The 17,121-nt window shown below is 44.9% G+C and overlaps 1 protein-coding gene across 3 annotated transcripts in view; it reads right to left on the bottom strand.

Annotated features, from left to right (window-relative positions):
- Positions 1 to 17,121, bottom strand: part of Eif2ak4 (eukaryotic translation initiation factor 2 alpha kinase 4) — a 92,645-nt gene that overhangs the window by 46,917 nt on the left and 28,607 nt on the right. For all 3 annotated transcript variants that reach the window (XM_021183477.2, XM_029471630.1, XM_029471631.1), the window contains 7 exons: positions 13,933 to 14,087; positions 12,284 to 12,819; positions 8,255 to 8,361; positions 7,182 to 7,339; positions 3,961 to 4,388; positions 2,889 to 2,958; positions 250 to 333 (listed from right to left, as the gene is read on the bottom strand). In XM_021183477.2, coding sequence (XP_021039136.1) covers positions 250 to 333; positions 2,889 to 2,958; positions 3,961 to 4,388; positions 7,182 to 7,339; positions 8,255 to 8,361; positions 12,284 to 12,819; positions 13,933 to 14,087 — 1,538 coding nt within the window. The remainder of the gene's footprint in view (positions 1 to 249; positions 334 to 2,888; positions 2,959 to 3,960; positions 4,389 to 7,181; positions 7,340 to 8,254; positions 8,362 to 12,283; positions 12,820 to 13,932; positions 14,088 to 17,121) is intronic.

Raw genomic sequence — 17,121 nt, 5'->3', positions numbered from 1 at the left:
CTCTGTGTAGCCCTGGCTGTCCTAGAACTCACTTTGTAGACCAGGCAGGCCTCAAACTCAGAAATCCGCCTGCCTCTGCCTCCCAAGTGCTGGAATTAAAGGCGTGCGCCACCACTGCCTGGCGCCAATTACTCTTTAGCAATGCCAATCAGCCCTTTTTTGTCCATAACCTTGCAGTCCATCATAAAACATAACTGCCAACAAGCAGTGAGAGGTACTCCATCCTGGAGCTGTCCACCAGCGTCTCACCTGGATATAAAGGTAGTGCACAGCCTCAGCTGCCACTGAAGGCTCAACCTCATGGCTACCGCCCTTTTGATTGCAGTCTTCATCCTAAGCCAAGAGGAACACAGAACTCAAACTGAGGGCTGAAATTAAACAAGAGCATCATCACCTTCAAGAACTTGTGTCTAAGGCCCCAGTCTCCTGTGCATAGCCTCCATCGCTTTAGGGGACATCAGCAGAGCAGAGTACAACCACCACCCTTTAGGAGCTTGGAGTACTTAAAGGGAAAGTCTGGTGAGCAGAGATTCTGCAGAGCTTACACACAACCCTGGGAGCCATAGGAGATAGGTAAGATGTGCAACACACAGACTCCTGCTCAGGCCTTACCTTTGAGGATCTACTGATAAGAAGGATGGAATGAATGCAGGGTGAGCCTGTGTTAACAGATGTCTTCACACTGTCAGAAGGTTCAGTGTCCTCTGGGCTACACCCTGAACACATCTTAGCTGCCACTCACATAGCACGTGATAAGCAGCCTCCTTCCTCACAAGGCCAACTTGCTTGTCTCCCCTAGGTAATTTTCTCTCTAATACCTTTAAAAAAGTCTTTTCTAGGGCTGGAGAGCCCAGAAAATAGTTAAGGGCTCAGTGGTTTTAGAGTGCTTACTGCTCTTGCAGAGGACCTGGGTTCCATTCCCAGCACTCACAACCACCTAACTCTGCATTTCAGGGGATCCAGCGCCCTCTAGCCTCCCCAGGGCAGCTAGAGCCTCCATGGGGCAGCGCATATGGTGTGCATAACCTCAAACAGAAGCACATACAGATGCATTGCACTAGGTTTTTAAAGCCTTTCTTCTGGTTTTATTTTATCTAGTTCTGCCTCTATGTGCATGCCTGTGTGTGGGTATGTATGTGTGAGGGCCAGTGCCTGTGGAGGCTACAGGAAGACACAGGGTTTCCTGAGACCCAGGCAGCTGTGAGCCAGCAGACAGTGCTTGGAATCAGTGCTCTGAAGAACATCTCATGCTCTTAACTGCTCTCTGGTCCCTTGACTACACTTTTTATGAGGAAGAACATTTTTCAATATTTTCCCTTTTCAAAGAAAATTAAAAAGTTCTACTTTGGAAATAACTGGATTCAAGTACTAAATTACTTACACTCTTTGTGAAGCGTCTGTGGAGATTATTAAGCCCTTGAGGTTTCTACCCATCAATTACAATGCTCATGGGATGTCGTCTTTAATTGAACCAAACTGGAAGCATAAATTTGATGCCCCTGATAATTAAATGCACAAGGAACACTAAAGCAAATATAACTTTTGCTTTAGCAGTTTAGATTATTTATGCTATTATTGTAGCTAACTTTATATTAAAAAATGAAAGCAAAGGGGCGTAAGTGGCTTTTAATTAACAATACTTATTAAAACCATACTGGCCAATTCATTCAAATCTTCAAATCAGTCGGAATGTGTATTAACAGTGTCTACATGTTTACTCCCTGTGAGTGAACTCATAAATGCTGGCGATTATCCTGTTATTCCAAGTAATGCAGCTATTACAGGCCACATTTAGTCACAATGGTCAGCTCACCGTTTCTACTCTCTGCATCCTGACCAGAGAAGGAAGCAGGGCTCCGTGGGATCTGAGGGTCCAGAATATTTGTCAAGTTTTTAAAGCCATGAGCCATATGGGGAAGTGTGCTTTTTTTTTAAATTTATTTATTTTTATTTATTATATGTAAGTACACTGTAGCTGTCTTCAGACACACCAGAAGAGGGAGTCAGATCTCATTACAGTTGGTTGTGAGCCACCATGTGGTTGCTGGGATTTGAACTCTGGACCTTCGGAAGAGCAGTCGGGTGCTCTTACCCACTGAGCCATCTCTCCAGCCCCGGAAGTGTGCTTTATATCACACCTAGTACACATCTAGTAAGCATCTGGCACTGGAGTTACAGGAGCTGTGACCTGCCTGCCTGACCTGGGAACTGGGCTCAGCTCCTTTGCAAGGGCAGTGCATGCCCCAACCCCCCCCCCCCCCCCCCCCCCCCCCCCAGGCCACCTTCCCAGCCCCTGGAAAGGACAAGCTCTAGCAACAAAACTTACGTTTACTAAAAGTAAAGTGCATTCTGGCATTCTCTCTTCTTGTCCACAACATCAGAAATAAAACAAGGCGCGGTGGTCCTTTAAATTTACTCACTAAACATTGCAGGCTCACACTACCTGGTTAAAACACTGTTCTAGAAGATGGTTTATCTCACAGATGCCCGTGGAGGCAGAGGACACTGGATCCCCTGGCTGGGACTTGGTTTACAGGTGTTGTGAGTTATCATGTGGGGGATGGGAGCCAAGCTCAAGCCTGCAAGAGCCGTAAGAGCTCTTAACTGCTAAGCCGACTCTCTAGCTCCTCTGGGAAACTTTCCACCATGTGAAAAAGTACAGCATGCCAACTTACTTCTTCTATATGTCAGTATGAATTTATGGTGTGAATAAAAGCCCCAAACATAAATAGGATGTATTTTAAATGACTGGGTGTATTTTTAAACTGATATCCACCTACCAGATTAAGGCTCTGACATTCTACCTGGTGTTTATAACATTAGATGATGTCATTTCCTTACATATCATGCTCTGAGTGAAACTAGGTAACTCCTACTTAAATATTTACCTGATTTTGACTTTTACTGTTTTCATCTTCATTGTCAAAGATGATGTCACTGTCAGAATCTGAAGCAGGTCTTTAAAAAGAGAAATAAAGACATATTAAACACACAAACAAACAAAGCAAAAAGCTGACATTCTTTTTAGTTCACCAGAAAATCCAAGAAGCTCGAGCACTCTACATGGGGTGGTCTGAGAGAGAATGGCCTCTACAGCTCATTCATATACTGAAGTCTTTGCCTCCAGTTGGTGGATCAGGAGGCGTGGCTTGTTGGAAGAGTTATATCTTTGAGGATAGGCTTTGACATCATGGTGTCTCGTTACATCAATAGCACAGTGACTAAGACACACCCACTACTCTACAACATCAATACAGATTGGGCTGTTGCTTTTTCTTTTCTGTTACCTAAATACAGAACTTTAGTTTAGTTATTTAAGTCTTTATTTTATATGCATGGGTGTTGGGCCAGCATTGTCTGTGCTCCATACGTATGCTGTGCCTGTGGAGGCCAGAAGGGGGCGTGTGATTGAAGTTACAAATGGCTAGCAGTCATGGAGGTGCTGGGTATCAATTTCAATTCCTCTCAAAGAGTAAAAAACTCTCTCAACCACTGAGCCCTCTCTCCAGCCTCCAACAGAGACCTCTTTAAGAACGAACTCCATTATTCACAAAGTAATTAACTGCTAAGAATTGTAATAAATTGTATCCAACTGAGTACAATGAAGTAAATTGCTAAGACAATTGCCCTTGGGTCATAATTTTCAGTCCCAAGGCCAGTTAGTTATCAAGACTCTTCAGTGGTCCACAGAGTTGGAAGCTGTGATTTAAAGCAGTGCCCTGTGACAAATTCTCTTAAATGTATCAAGATAAAGTATTGGAAATCACGCCTGCTTCTTTCTTCTGGCCCTGGATGTGGGGAATCTTTAAAATTCCTCTGGGTTGCATTTGGCTACTCCCTGAAGGAGAAGTTTCCATCAGTTTGCTTCTTTCTTAACAGGGCCAACACACTGGGATTCTGAGTACCCCTGGTGTGGCCTATTGTCTTAGGGACCAGGGGTCCTCTCCCACAAACACTTACAGAAACGACTGGGAGAAGACGCCATCGCGCTCATCCTCGTCCTCCTCATCGCTGCTGGAATCCTGGCCCGTGACTGGGAAGCGGGTGCTGGTAGAACGCTCTGCAGATGTGCTCCACTCCACCGAGCTGCTGAGGATGGGTGGCGGTGCTGCAGCCTCCACGCTGCCCAGTTCTTCAGTGTCGCCTGATGTTTTCCCGCAGGTGGCTGGGCTGTCCTGGGCCTGGGGTGTGCAGTCTGGGGGCGATGTCCCAGGCACCGCTGGGCGCTCATGCCGCTCGATCCAGGCGTTGTAGTAGCGCACAATGTTCTCATGGTGCAGGCGCGATAGCAGTGTCACCTCGCCCTTGATCCGGCGGAAGTGTCTGCTTGCAGGATTGATAGGGATGCGCTTCACAGCATAGCAGCAGCCATCAAGCTTGTTTTGCACCTGTGGGGCAGTAGGGGACAGGACCTGGTCAGATTCGTAGCCCAGAACCTTGCACCCCTGCATTTACACCGAATGGCCCATTTCTGCCCCAACAGAACTTGTAGTCTGAGAACCCATAATAATAGCTAAGAGCCACAAAGTTTGAATTCAAGCCAAGGAAAGCTTTGGATGCCCCCAAACTAGGGAAAATGTTCAAGAAATTCCGATGTGCGGATTCCGCTGGGAGACACTGGGGAGGGCACAAGTTTCATCTCTGCCTCCTTGTTTCTTTCCCTTTTCCCTCACCCCTCCTTTTTCTCCTCTCTCTTTTTGGGGAAATATCTCACTATGTAGCCAGGTCTGGAACTTGACATCCTTCTACTTCAGACCTGGATTACCGGAATACACATTTTCTTTTGTTTTTAGGCAGGGTCTCTTACAGCCCAGGCTGACCTCAAACTCCCTATGGAGATAAAGCTAACCTTGGACTCTGCAATCTTCCACCTCCATCTTTTGAGTGCTGGGATTGCAGGCATGGACCACCATGCTTGTCTTAATCATTTATTTATTAATAAGTGTAACATTTTCTTTAAAATTAGGTTAACATATCGAGCCATAAGTTTTATTAATGTCATGACAATTACTTCCCATTTTTCTGTTTTTATATAGGCTAAATATGTATCAAAATACATTTTAGTTTTAAAGCAAAATTAATTTTCTAAAGCCAGTATAAGTTTCCATCTGCTGATTTTATTTTCTTAATATTTAAAGTCACTAATGATGGATGAAACTCCAGAAATTTTAACAAACCTAAAATAAATTTTTTTAATGAAAATTTATTTTACGAAGAATTTCTAAAGCCAAGTAAATTGGGAGATATTCGATTTCCTTGAGACTCAGTTTTCTTACCTACATGGCATTTATTCATTTTCATTACTAGTCTGAGTGGGGACAATAAGGAATACATGAGAGCATATGGAGAAAGAAGACTCCCCCAGCTCCAGGGAGGTGTGCCCGACCAACAGCAGCTGTCACCATCAACGAGCATGCTGCCCATTGATTTTTGTCACCAAACTAAATTGAAAACTGATGATATAACATCAAGCAATAAAAATAGGAGCACGACGAAACAACAGAAACGCATCCCCACGGCCAGTGTGCTCACACACCACCCCTCCCTGAAGGCTCCCCTGGTTTGACTGAATTAACTGTCCCAGGTTTTCCTTCACATTCCCGTAAGAGTTAATGCACTAAAAATGCCTAGCAGTTCATTTGTCCAAACGAGGAAGCTCAAGTGGTGAAGGGCAAGTGCTAAAGAAGCCTGGCGGTGAAACAGGCTGCTCGGCTCAGCTGGCAGTCTGCAGAGGGGCGAGAGCCAGGGCATCGCAAGAGGAGAAAGGAGGGCCTGGAAGATGAAGATGCCCTTGGTACGGCAGCTCACTAGCCATCTTTAAGATCGTGTAAATAAGGAAGGTTGCAAGGGGCCTGTCCAAAAAAAAAAAAAAAAAAAATGACAAGAAAGAAAGAAACAAAGTTTGATAAGATAAATTCAAGAATCAAAAAAAGACATATAGTTAATAAAAGTGACACTGAATTATAACTCCTCCTAGAACGATGAGTTTTCTTGTAGGATACCTGCCTTGCTCAAGCCTGGCCCTCTTTTACTGTGGGAAGATTGATGAATTGCTGCTTTGGTTGAGAGGCCTGTGCAGTAAGAGAGACACTTCTAAGATGGCTATGTAACCCTAACACAGGGAGATGGAGGCAAGAGGCTTACGGTCATCCTCAGCCACACTGAGTTTGAGGACAGCCTGGGCTATGTAATTCTCAAACACCTGCCAGGGATATAGCTCACATAGCAGAGCACTTGCCAAGTACACACAAACTCTGGACTTGATCCCCAGCACAGTATCAAACAGGCATGGGAACACCGGCCTGAAGCCCCAGCACTCAGCTGTCAGGAGAAGGACCAGGGTTCAGGGCCATCTCTGCTACATTGTGTTTTCCAGGCAGCCCAGGCACCATGAAACCTTGTTTCAAAACAAACAAACAAACAAACAAAACCAAAACCCAACAAAACAACCCTCCAAAACACACAAAAATCATCCAACACAAGAGTGCCGCCTGCTTCTCTATACACTCAGAATCCCAAACACATACATGCCTCATGGATAGAGGTCACATTCATACGTAAACCATGGCACGCACCTCAGCTGTTCTTCATACTTTCTAACCTGCATCTCTAGTGGGTTAGAAAACATTTAAATTATATAAGAACAGCAGAAGCCTCTTCCTACATTATGTAATAACACTTACCCAGGCCGAGTGAGCAGAGGCCTAACAGTGCCAGACCCTAAGACATGCTTGTAATCTTCCATCTTCCTAGGCTAGAAAATGAGGCACCAAGACGGTCTCCCAGCTTGAATGCCATTTCTGTTCTAACTTTGGAATCCTTTTCTCCCTGACAACACTGGGGTAGGTAGAGAGGTCAACTCCCCTCCTGATCCAAGCACAGGGAAATGTTCTTCACGCAGAGATCCTGACCGCTCACAACGCTTATAAGTAATGTTTTTTTTTTTTTTTTTTCTTCATGTCATTGTTCTGAGCCAACCAAGGACACAGGAACAATGTATTCTTAATGAGTCCAGGGTGGCCTTAAAGAAAGCCTTTAACTCCGGGAGGTGAAAGTGCTCCCAGCTTCGAAGAGTCTTATTTTATTCACTTCCCTTTTCACTCCCAAAATGGAAACCAAGCCTTGAGGCCATGGGAAGGAAAGAGAAAGCTTAAAAGGGATTGGGGACAACCCTGTTGTACCTTGATAACAGCTCCAAAAGCTCCTTTCCCTAGGAGTTGTAGTTCTTCAAACTCAATGAAGTACCGGGAGAACTGCTTCTGTGTCTCACTGAAGAACGCAGCGCTGGGCAGCTGGTTGCTGGGGATGACGGTCTCAACGTAATCTTGTCCCTCAGAGTCTAAGAGAGAGCAGAGGCATGAGGAAAGCCTTCCCAGAGGACTGGGCTGGGAGATGGCTTGATGGTGGAGGCTCACACTGCCTTTGCAGACAACTGCAGTTTGGTCCCCAGCACCCACACTGAGCAGCTTACAGCTACCTGTAACTCCAGCTCTAGGGAACCTAATGGCCTCTTCTGGACTCTCTGGACACTGTATCCACATGTGCACATACCCACATGGACACACACATACACACATAAATGAGAATAATAATAAGAAAAAAAGCAGACAGCTCACAGGCGCCAACAACCTAAGTATGAGAGGAAGGTGCTCCAACTAGTGGTCTGAAAAGCACTTCATATCCTTTGACATTTTTTCTCACCCGGTCATCTTTAAAACAGGCAGGAATATACAGCTGGCCCATTTTACAGGTGAGGGTATCAGGGATGGAGAGAATGTGACTGAACTAGGCAGGTGGAACCCAAACTCAGGTTTCCTGGTCCCCGCCAAGCTCTTCTAAGATAACATGGTGATGTGAGTAACACAGCAGGAAGGGGATGCTCTACCCACTCCATCTATAGAGGCTGGAAGAACTAGGGTCACAAAGCAGTCTCATAAACACAAGGCCTGCACATAAGTGGATTAAGTGAGGCCCGGCCTAGGTAAGGAAAAAAATTCAGGCAGACGTTCTCAGTTTCAGGCTCTGCCTTTTTATCATCATCATCATCATCATCATCAAAGAAGTAGTCAAGTGTAGTAGGGCATGCCTGCAATGTCTGCAATCTTAGCACTCAGGAAGCAGAGTCTGGAGGACCAAGAGGTCTAGCCTGGGTTACACAGTGGGACCCTAGCAAAAAAAAAAATGAAAAAATGAAAAAAGAAAAAGAAAAGGTATTAGTTGTTGTTAAAGTTATTGTAGGCAGGCAATAACTCACCTTCAGGACTCTGCTCCACCAAGGGCAGTTTTGGTTGAGGGTTTATAAAGCTGTGTTTCAGCAGCTGCTGAGGGCTCCATCTTTCCTTGTCGTCCAGGCAGACACACCTCAGAGCGGGAGAAGAATCTCAGTGTGCACAGTGTAAATGCCTTTCTAGTTCATTACCCAGCTTATCTATCAGTCTGCTTTTTTTTTTAAACACACATTGGCAAATTCATGTTACTTTTGGAAGAAAATATACTTAAAAGTGAATTTAAATGAATAAACACCATTTCATGGTTTGCATATCCCACAGTAGACTGGGCTCAAGTTGAAAAGAGAAAAGAAAAACCAACAACATTTTGTTAACTATAGAGGCATAAAATGATCTGAAATACACTCAGGCCATATAGAGCAGGTTTGGACTGTCACTTCCATTCACAGCTCAGTAACGTGCCCTGCTGAACTAAGCCTGCTGGGGACCAGACCTAAATCAAGCTTTCCAAAGATAGCAATCAGATGCTGGGGATCCAGAAACACAATGGTAGCACTGAGCAACACTGCTAAAAAGTCACAGGACCAAGGCCAGCCTGCTCTACACAGTAAGTTACTGGCCATCCAGAACTACAAAGTGAGACTGCCTCAAAATGAATGAATACATAAATAATAGAAGTTCTCTCCCACCCTCCCTCCCTCCCTTTGTTTGTTTGTTTTCTTTGAAACAGGGTTTCTCTGTGTAGCCCTGGCTGTCCTAGAACTTGCTGTATAGACCAGGCTGGCTTTGAACTCACAGAAATCCATCTGCCTCTGCTTCCCATCGTCTGGCCATCTCTTAATCTCTTAATGTGCATCGCTACAGACCCTTTCTTTTTTGCTTCCATCTACAAGTGTACAACACCCAGTCATAATGGGTTATTGAGGATATTGAGTTTATTTGCCTTCAGCCATGTCTTTACATTTTATGTCAATAAAAACAATTATGTCAGTAAACTCCTACATCAGCTTGGACCCATTGGGATTTCCTAGTATATTCTCTGGTTCTCCTGGGGATATTTCCAGTCCTACATACCCACTGCACTGACCACATACACACACTGTGTTAAGTTCTAAAGTGCACTATCCACTCTAAGTCTACCACCGTGCATTACTGTGACTGACACAACAGATCTGGATCAAAACAGGTTTAAAACCTGCCGAGAGTTAACTGCAGCTTTGAGGAGCTCTCGACTGATAAGATTACATTTTCAGAATCCATCATTTTGGCAGTAGAGTGGCGACCAGCAGCAGAGGCCATGTTAGTCTCAGCTTTGAGACCAGAAGGGAGGGCAGGCCCAGAACTTCCCACAGCTCTTACTGCTGAGGGCGCTGAAAGCTGCAGTCTGGGTGCAACAGGGGCCAGGGGCAGCCAGCACTGGAGAGGTGGAACCCACTCAACCCTTGCAAGAGTCAGGGAACTGCCAGAATTTATTTACAATGCATTCCCTTACTGTTGGGATTGTTCCTCAGTGTCACACACACACACACACACACACACACACACACACACACACAGACACAGAGACACACACAGACACACACACACCTCACACATGCTGTGCTAGATTCTGAAGAGCACTATCAACTCTGGCTCAGCTGTAACATTAATGTGACTGCTGTGACAACAGATGTGGATCAGAAAACGCTAACACCTACTGAGAATGACTTGTGTTTTCAGATAGTTATAGCTACCAGGACGTTGTTAGTCCAGGATCTGCCATCTGGCTCCTACACCTGAGCTCTCAGCCACCTCCCAGATGACTTCCCAAGGGTGTTAACTAAGTACGATGGGGATCCCAGGAGGAGTCCACTCTGCTTTTGTGAGATATTTGCTTCTTCTGCTAACTGCAGTGGACAGCAAGGCTAACAACCTAACCCAAATGTCACCCACCCCAACTAAGCAGGCCATCAGAGGCCCCACCCCAGAAGGAGGCACACACACATTATCCCAGATGACAGCTATGTTAACAGAGTCACCTTCAGAAGCACAGAGGGGAGCTGCTCCTCTAAGGAACAACCAGGAAAGTCTCAGGCCTCTGATTGGCCCACTGCCCGGCTGCTGAAGTGAGAAGAGGGGAGAGTTCAGGGGGCATGGGAAGGATGGAAATGAGACTTTTCATTACTAACTTATCATCCCATCTGTCACCTCAGCCACCCTCACTGTAGAGTGCAGTTAAATCCATTTTTTTAAAGAGTTCTATTTGGGGGGATGGCAAGATGGCTCAGCAGTTAAACACACTGACTATTCTTCTAGAGGTCCTGAGTTCAATTCCCAGCAACCACATGGTGGCTCACAATCATCTGTAATGAGATCTGATGCCCTTTTCTGGTGTGTCTGAAGACAGCAACAGTGTACTAACATAAAGAAAAAACTTAAGAAAAGTTCTATTTCATTTAAAATAAATCATAAGTGACTTTTAAAAAGAACTTAAAAGTTTATATACTTTAAGGAGAGAATGGTTGCACACAGACTCAATGTTGGCCCATTTCCTCAAATGAGGAAAGTATCATGGCTACTTTCTGCAGCATACCAATAGCCTCATTTAAACGCTCTATGTTGCTTAAAGACAGGGGCACAGCGCAAGAATGAATCTTCATTACAGTATGTACTGCATAAATTAACTCAGCTCCAATATCACAGCCAGTCTTATGTGGCTGCCATCATCTGTGTAGTGCATCACCAGTGAAAGTCTGATGTGTGGCAGAGGGACTGCTCAGATTCAGAGACTGCCATATGAGTGACCAGCGAACTAGTGGGTGACAGGGATCACTATGGTCAGGTCACAGGCAAACAGAAATGTTAAGGCAAGAGAGAAGATGAAGAGACTTGGTGAGTGACTAGGGAAACGAAGGTGAGGAGAGAGAGAGAGAGAGAGAGAGAGAGAGAGAGAGAGAGAGAGAGAGAGAGAGAGAGAGAGAGAGAGAGAGAGAGAGAGAGAGAGAGAGAAAGAAAAAGAAGAAGAAGAAGAAGAAGGAGGAGAAGGAGGAGGAGGAGGAAGAAGAAGGAGGAGAAGGAGAAGGAGAAGGAGAAGGAGAAGAAGAAGAAGAGGAGGAGGAGGAGGAGGAAGCAGCAGCAGCAGCAGCACAGGGCAGGCCTGCAGGAGGCTGCTCCAGAGGGGTGCCAGAAACAACTGAATGCTCAGTTCTCTTCTTATTAGAGACTGAGGGGTAGTGCTGGCTTAGACTGAGAACATTCAGGGTGAAGGTAGAAAATACTGAGGGGAAAGTCCTAGACAAATAGTTTAGGCACAAGGAAAATCTCTTTATTAAGGACTCCTCAAACTGGAGAGAGCCTGGCTGTGGGTTAGAGAGATGAAGAGGGAGAAGGAGGCTGCCCCACAAGGCTGATGACCCAACAACCTGAGTGAGTGCCTAGAGCTCACTGTGGAAGGCGAGAAGACTCCAGAAAGCTGTTCCCTCTCCTTGGTTCGATTGACACAAACGTCAATGGGTTCTTGCTCTCACAGACATGGACACGGACACACGGACACACACACACACACACACACACACACACACACACACTTACTTTTTAAAAGCTGGCTTTGTAACGATTATGCACTTGTGATTCACAAGTAGAAAATCCTCTGTCTAGAAACAGGTGTTGAATTGGTCCTCTGACCTGGCCATTGGAGGACGAGTCAGGAAGAGAGAGGGCAGAACCACACTTCTTGAATGGTTTCCTGAGGCCTTCTCTTTGCTCTCCTAGGACTTAGCAGCAAAGTAACAGAGGAAGTCTACCACACCCAGGCCACTTCTTACCACTGCCAACGCTTCTGGGGTAGACAGCAATGGGAAAAAAATTCTAGAGTATTCCAGGCAGCCTCCCAACAGTAGTTTGCGAATCAATTATTAAACTCAAGTGGGTTCAGGAGAAGGTGGAAGGCTGTACTAAGGAAGGAGAAAACATGAGCCTGGGCAGGAATTCGCCCTGACTCCCTTCCTCACGTTTCAGCCTCCCCGCTCCTCAGCTGTATAGGAGGAAAGCAGGACAGAACAATCCCTGTCACTCACTTCTTCAGGAAGTCTTGGAAGTCAGTTGGCAGGTCACTGGGGATGGTCACCGGATACTCCCCACACTCCTGTCCTTGGCTGAGTGACAACAGCAGGAGGCCAAGACGCCACACATCCCCTTTCTTTCCTGTTTTATAAGGCAGGGCACTGTCACTAAAACGAACTCGAGTTTGCTCAAATACATCCTCCTTGCAAATGTCTGCCAGACGCTTAGAGATGCTGTAGTCTGTTATCTTGACAGTGCCCTCGGCATCTACCAAGACACTGGACGTGCTCAGAACCTTGTGCACCACGGAGTTGCTATGTAGGTAATCCAGGCCTGCCAGGAGCTGGGCTGTGTACTTGCGCAGCTGGTGGGTGGGGACTGGGCCCGAGTGGCTCAGGTGTGTAGCCAGAGAGATGCCACTGACGTGCTCTGCCAGAATGTCGATCACAATGGAGTCCTCCTCCTCTCTGGAGTTCATCGCAAAGTAGCGGATGATATTTGGATGGCTCAGTTTCACTAGGGAGCTGAATTCTGTTTCTGCTCCTTGAATCTGAGTAGGATATTAGGCAAATGACATTAGCTGGTGTTTCACTCCAAAAGTAAGGTGTGAGATAGACAATACACTTTCAAAGATGGGAAAATAGGATACTATGACCTGATTTTTCCCCTAAACTGGTAAATCAACCTGACAGTACATAAAAATGCAAGAAAGTTTAGCTAATTATCAACTTCAATGCCAAAACAGGGTATCCAAATACCATAAAATTGCTGTGTCTTTTAAAAATCAAAAATTTGGGGTATGTGTGTGATATGGTTAGCAGAAAAAAAGGAAACATATTCAAAATAGAATCTTCTACTAAGAATTATTGTAAAAAAATTTAAAATCCAGGGGATGGATGTGTAGTTCAATGGTAGAGCATCTATCCAGCAGGCAAGAGACCTTAGGTTTAATTCCCAGCACTGAAAAATATAAATTTAAATATAATATAATACAAAGGAAAAATCCTTAAACTTATTATATGATCGCCATCCAACACTAACTACTGATTTTGGTGTGCGTTAAAGTTCTCTTGCTTGGCGGTTTTCTAACTTCTTTATTAAGCAAAGAATAAAGAAATAGAATGTTAAGTGTTCCCGAGCCCAGCATTATTAACTCATATAAAATTCTTTTCTCATTAACAGCCTTGCACATAAACAAAAGAGAAAAAAAAAATCCCTCTGATCCCTCAAAAGTCATTTTAAAGCAACATTTTAAAAGAGCAGAAAAAAATATAAATAATTGCAAACAGCCCAGCTATGAAGTGGTAACTAATACCAGCAAGGCAGAAATCACAGGGGCCGAGACAGGAGGGTGCGTGCGAGGCTGGGGCAAGGTACAGAAGTGGGAGCAGCGTGGAGGCCTGGGGAAGGTGAGGGTCACATGGTCCTCACACTCTGGGGACTCTCTGTGGGAGTCAATGGGGGCAGGCTTTTTGCTTCATTATCTACAGTTTGAGATTGGGCCGTTGGACAGCCATGACAAACACTTACTGACATTTTCTTTCAGTTTTGAATCTAAGACAGGGGCTTCTGCAGCCCAGGCTGGCCTCAAGCTTGCCATGTAGCTTAGGCTGGCCTTGATCTGGTCTTCCCATTCTGTGCTCCACCACGCAGGCTTACCTACCTGCCTTTTGCACTTGTCAATCTTCTCTTTCTCTTGACTGGTAAGGCAAGGGCCCATCTTCTGCCACTGAAGGACCCACTCATGCAGCAAGACAAAGCTGCCAGTGGCTGTTTCCAAAGCATTGTATACCACCTTTCCCAGCTGCTCATCACTGCCTGCAGACAGACAGAAAAGATCACCAGAGCTTGTAAAGTGTGTGTGTACTACATGCTAACTATGAAAAGAATCATTTACTGCAATACCTGTCCATTTGTAAGCACTTTTAAATAATTATCAACATAACCTGAGCCTTCAAATCTTAATTGTTGTAGAAAGTTCAGAACCGATGATGAGATTTATCACCGGGTGAGAGAGAGAGAAGAGCATCTTACTGGACCTCCAGCGCCGTTCTCCTCTGCAATCCATCCTTGGAGACCACAGCTGCCCTGTCATCCCACTAACATAGATTAGTGTGCACAGTGCAACAGCTTAGTCTAATTTGAAAAGTGGCTTCATCAGAGGCACAAACTCTGTATATGCTCAGCAAAGCCCACTGCCCAGTGTTTTAGAGGGAAAGAACCAGAATGAGAGCTAAGGCTGAAAGCAGTGCACTTAGTTAACTATCAGGCACGTTTTCTCCTTGGGGATCAGAACTGCTATAACATTAAACCCTGTTGTACAAAATTCTCTGTTGCCATTAAAGATTATAATAGCAAAAGAAGAAAGCATCACTTGTTTTTTACTTTGTTTTCCTTACTCCATGCTTTCTTCTTGTTAATTTGTCTCATCGTAGCATTGAGGTGCCCAGGCCACACAGTCCTTGGTTGTAGGGGACACTTTGTGTCCGGCTGCCAACAAGTTAGATGTCAGTAGCACCCCTACCACAGCATCAACTGTCAAATACGCCTGTAGACTGGGTGCGCTCAGAAGTAGAGTACTGGATAAGTGTGTGCTAGGTGTGGGGTTCAGTCCCCAGCATGGAAAACCAGTAGTCTTCAGGTATTACCAAGTGACGCGAGGCTGCTGACTCATCTCCAGCTTGGAACCACTAATAATATAGTGATCTAGCCCTATGTGTGCATATGATGTGTGTGTGTGTGTGTGTGTGTGCGCGCATGGGTGTGTATGGGTGTGCACAGGATGGCTTGGGCGCTGGTTCCCAGCTGCTGTTCAGGTAGGATCTCTCCCTGCTTCACAGTGCTGTCTAGCTAGTGAGCTCCAAGAATCTGCCCCACCTCCCCAGCACTTATATTCCGAGCGCATGCCATCAAGCTTGGCTTTCTGTTATTTTAACTGTGGGTTCTGGGGTTAGAGTCATGCCTTCTTACAAGCACTGAGCTATCTCTGCAGCTGTACCCTTTTAGTACAAAAAGTCTAGTTTTTCATGATATTGCTTCACTTCCCTAATGAGACAAATAATTTAAGAGCTGTTGATAATTACATTTTCCATTTGAAAAATCAGAACAAAAATCACCTGCATATATAAGACAGTTTTAGCAGAAGTACTGTGGAGAATTAAGGCTGAATTTGCTCACCTAGACATTGCATTTGTCAGGCAGTTTTTACTTCAGGGAAATGCTGGCAACTTAGAGATTTTAATGCACACAACCTAATTATCTGCTAGTCATAATGACTTGTAAAAGTCTTAGCCTAAGCGGTTAAGACCTTATGTTTGAAAACTTGTCAGCTAAGGGAAGCAACTTTAGGATCATGTGTCGAGTAGCTCACTGGAGATGGTGACACCAAGAGTTTATGGGATGGACGAAGAAGAACACGGCTCACATGAAGTCTCACTGCATATGTGTGATCCCAGTGCACTGGCACTCATTCATGTAAGTATAACACTTACACTTACATGAAACATTCATGTACTATGTGTGTGCACATATGGGTGTATGCCACAGCATCTGTGTGTGGGTCACAAGGCCACTTTTGAGAGTTGATCCTGTCCTTCTACCATGGAGCTTCTGGGTGTCACTCAGGTTGCTGGGTGACTGCCCCTAGCCACTAAGCTACCTCGTTGGCACTGTGTGCAAATAGCTAGACATTTTATAATTGCTGGGGCTTTTAAATTATAAATTCATTTTGCTACCTTCATAGCACCCTTTTCTTGGTGGAGGCAACCCAGAGAGCAAGTGTACTGAGGCTGAAGACGTGTGAGCAGGACACGGACTGAAGCTGTGCTGTGCCAGCAACAGTTACTTATCCAGACAGCTGTCAGCACCTCACCCACGGCCAGAAACATCCTCTAGTCTCTAAACTACAACTTTCAACTGAAAAAAAAACATTATATATTGCTTCTCAAAATGAAAATGTCTTATTGAATATTAAAAAATTAATTAGTTAATAGTTAAAAAAACCCAGATACTTCATAGAAATTAGGGTCTATTTCCAATGCCAGACCCATTGTGAGAAAATAAATAATTTAGTTAAAAAGGTGCATCTAACTGATAAGCACACAGTGAGACTAAGCCTGAGGTACTGTCTTTCTGATTTCCCAGGTTATTGAAGCGGGAGTTTCATGTTGCCAGCTCACGAATTCGGAATGTTTGAATCAAGGACAATCTCAAGTCCAAGGCCAACCACCTCTGCTGGGGCCTATGTCAGCCCTGTGTCTGTGAATCCTAGTCTGTCTAGGCCGCTAGACACAGTCCCAGGTTGAGTGTCCAGACCAGAGGCTCTTCAGATGTTTGCTCTCTGCCCCTTTTATCTGCTGCCCTCTCCTTAGCTGCTCTCTGGTTTATTTGTACCACCTTAAAATGAGGAGGAAAGATGCTGAAAGCAAGCGAGCTTGACCTCTGATATACTATCCATTAATTCTGGCAATTATAGGATTGAAAATAGAAGTTAACTGTTCAATTCACTACATAGCAGCAAGTCCTAGCAGCTCATCTTGATGGCTAAGAAAGTCAATATAGAAAACTAGATTTTTCAATAAATAATTAAAATCCCAAATTGCAGAGAAAGGTTCATTCCAAGGAGTCACCAGAGACAACTGCCAAATTTAGATGTAGAGAAAATAAGGTGTTTTTTCCGGTCAAGGCACAATGTGCCTTGTAGGATAGTGCCAAGCAGATGGACAGAAGTAGCTTAAGGAGATTTGGGGGCTGGGGATATGACTCAGTGCTTCAGTACTTGCTTGGTATGCACAAGGATCTTGGTTCAATCTCTAGTAAGTACCATGAAGGAAAAAGCAGAGATTTGGTTATC

The sequence above is a fragment of the Mus caroli genome, chromosome 2 (assembly GCF_900094665.2).
Source record: "Mus caroli chromosome 2, CAROLI_EIJ_v1.1, whole genome shotgun sequence".
NCBI lineage: Eukaryota > Metazoa > Chordata > Mammalia > Rodentia > Muridae > Mus > Mus caroli.
This window is presented reverse-complemented; position numbering and strand designations above follow the sequence as displayed.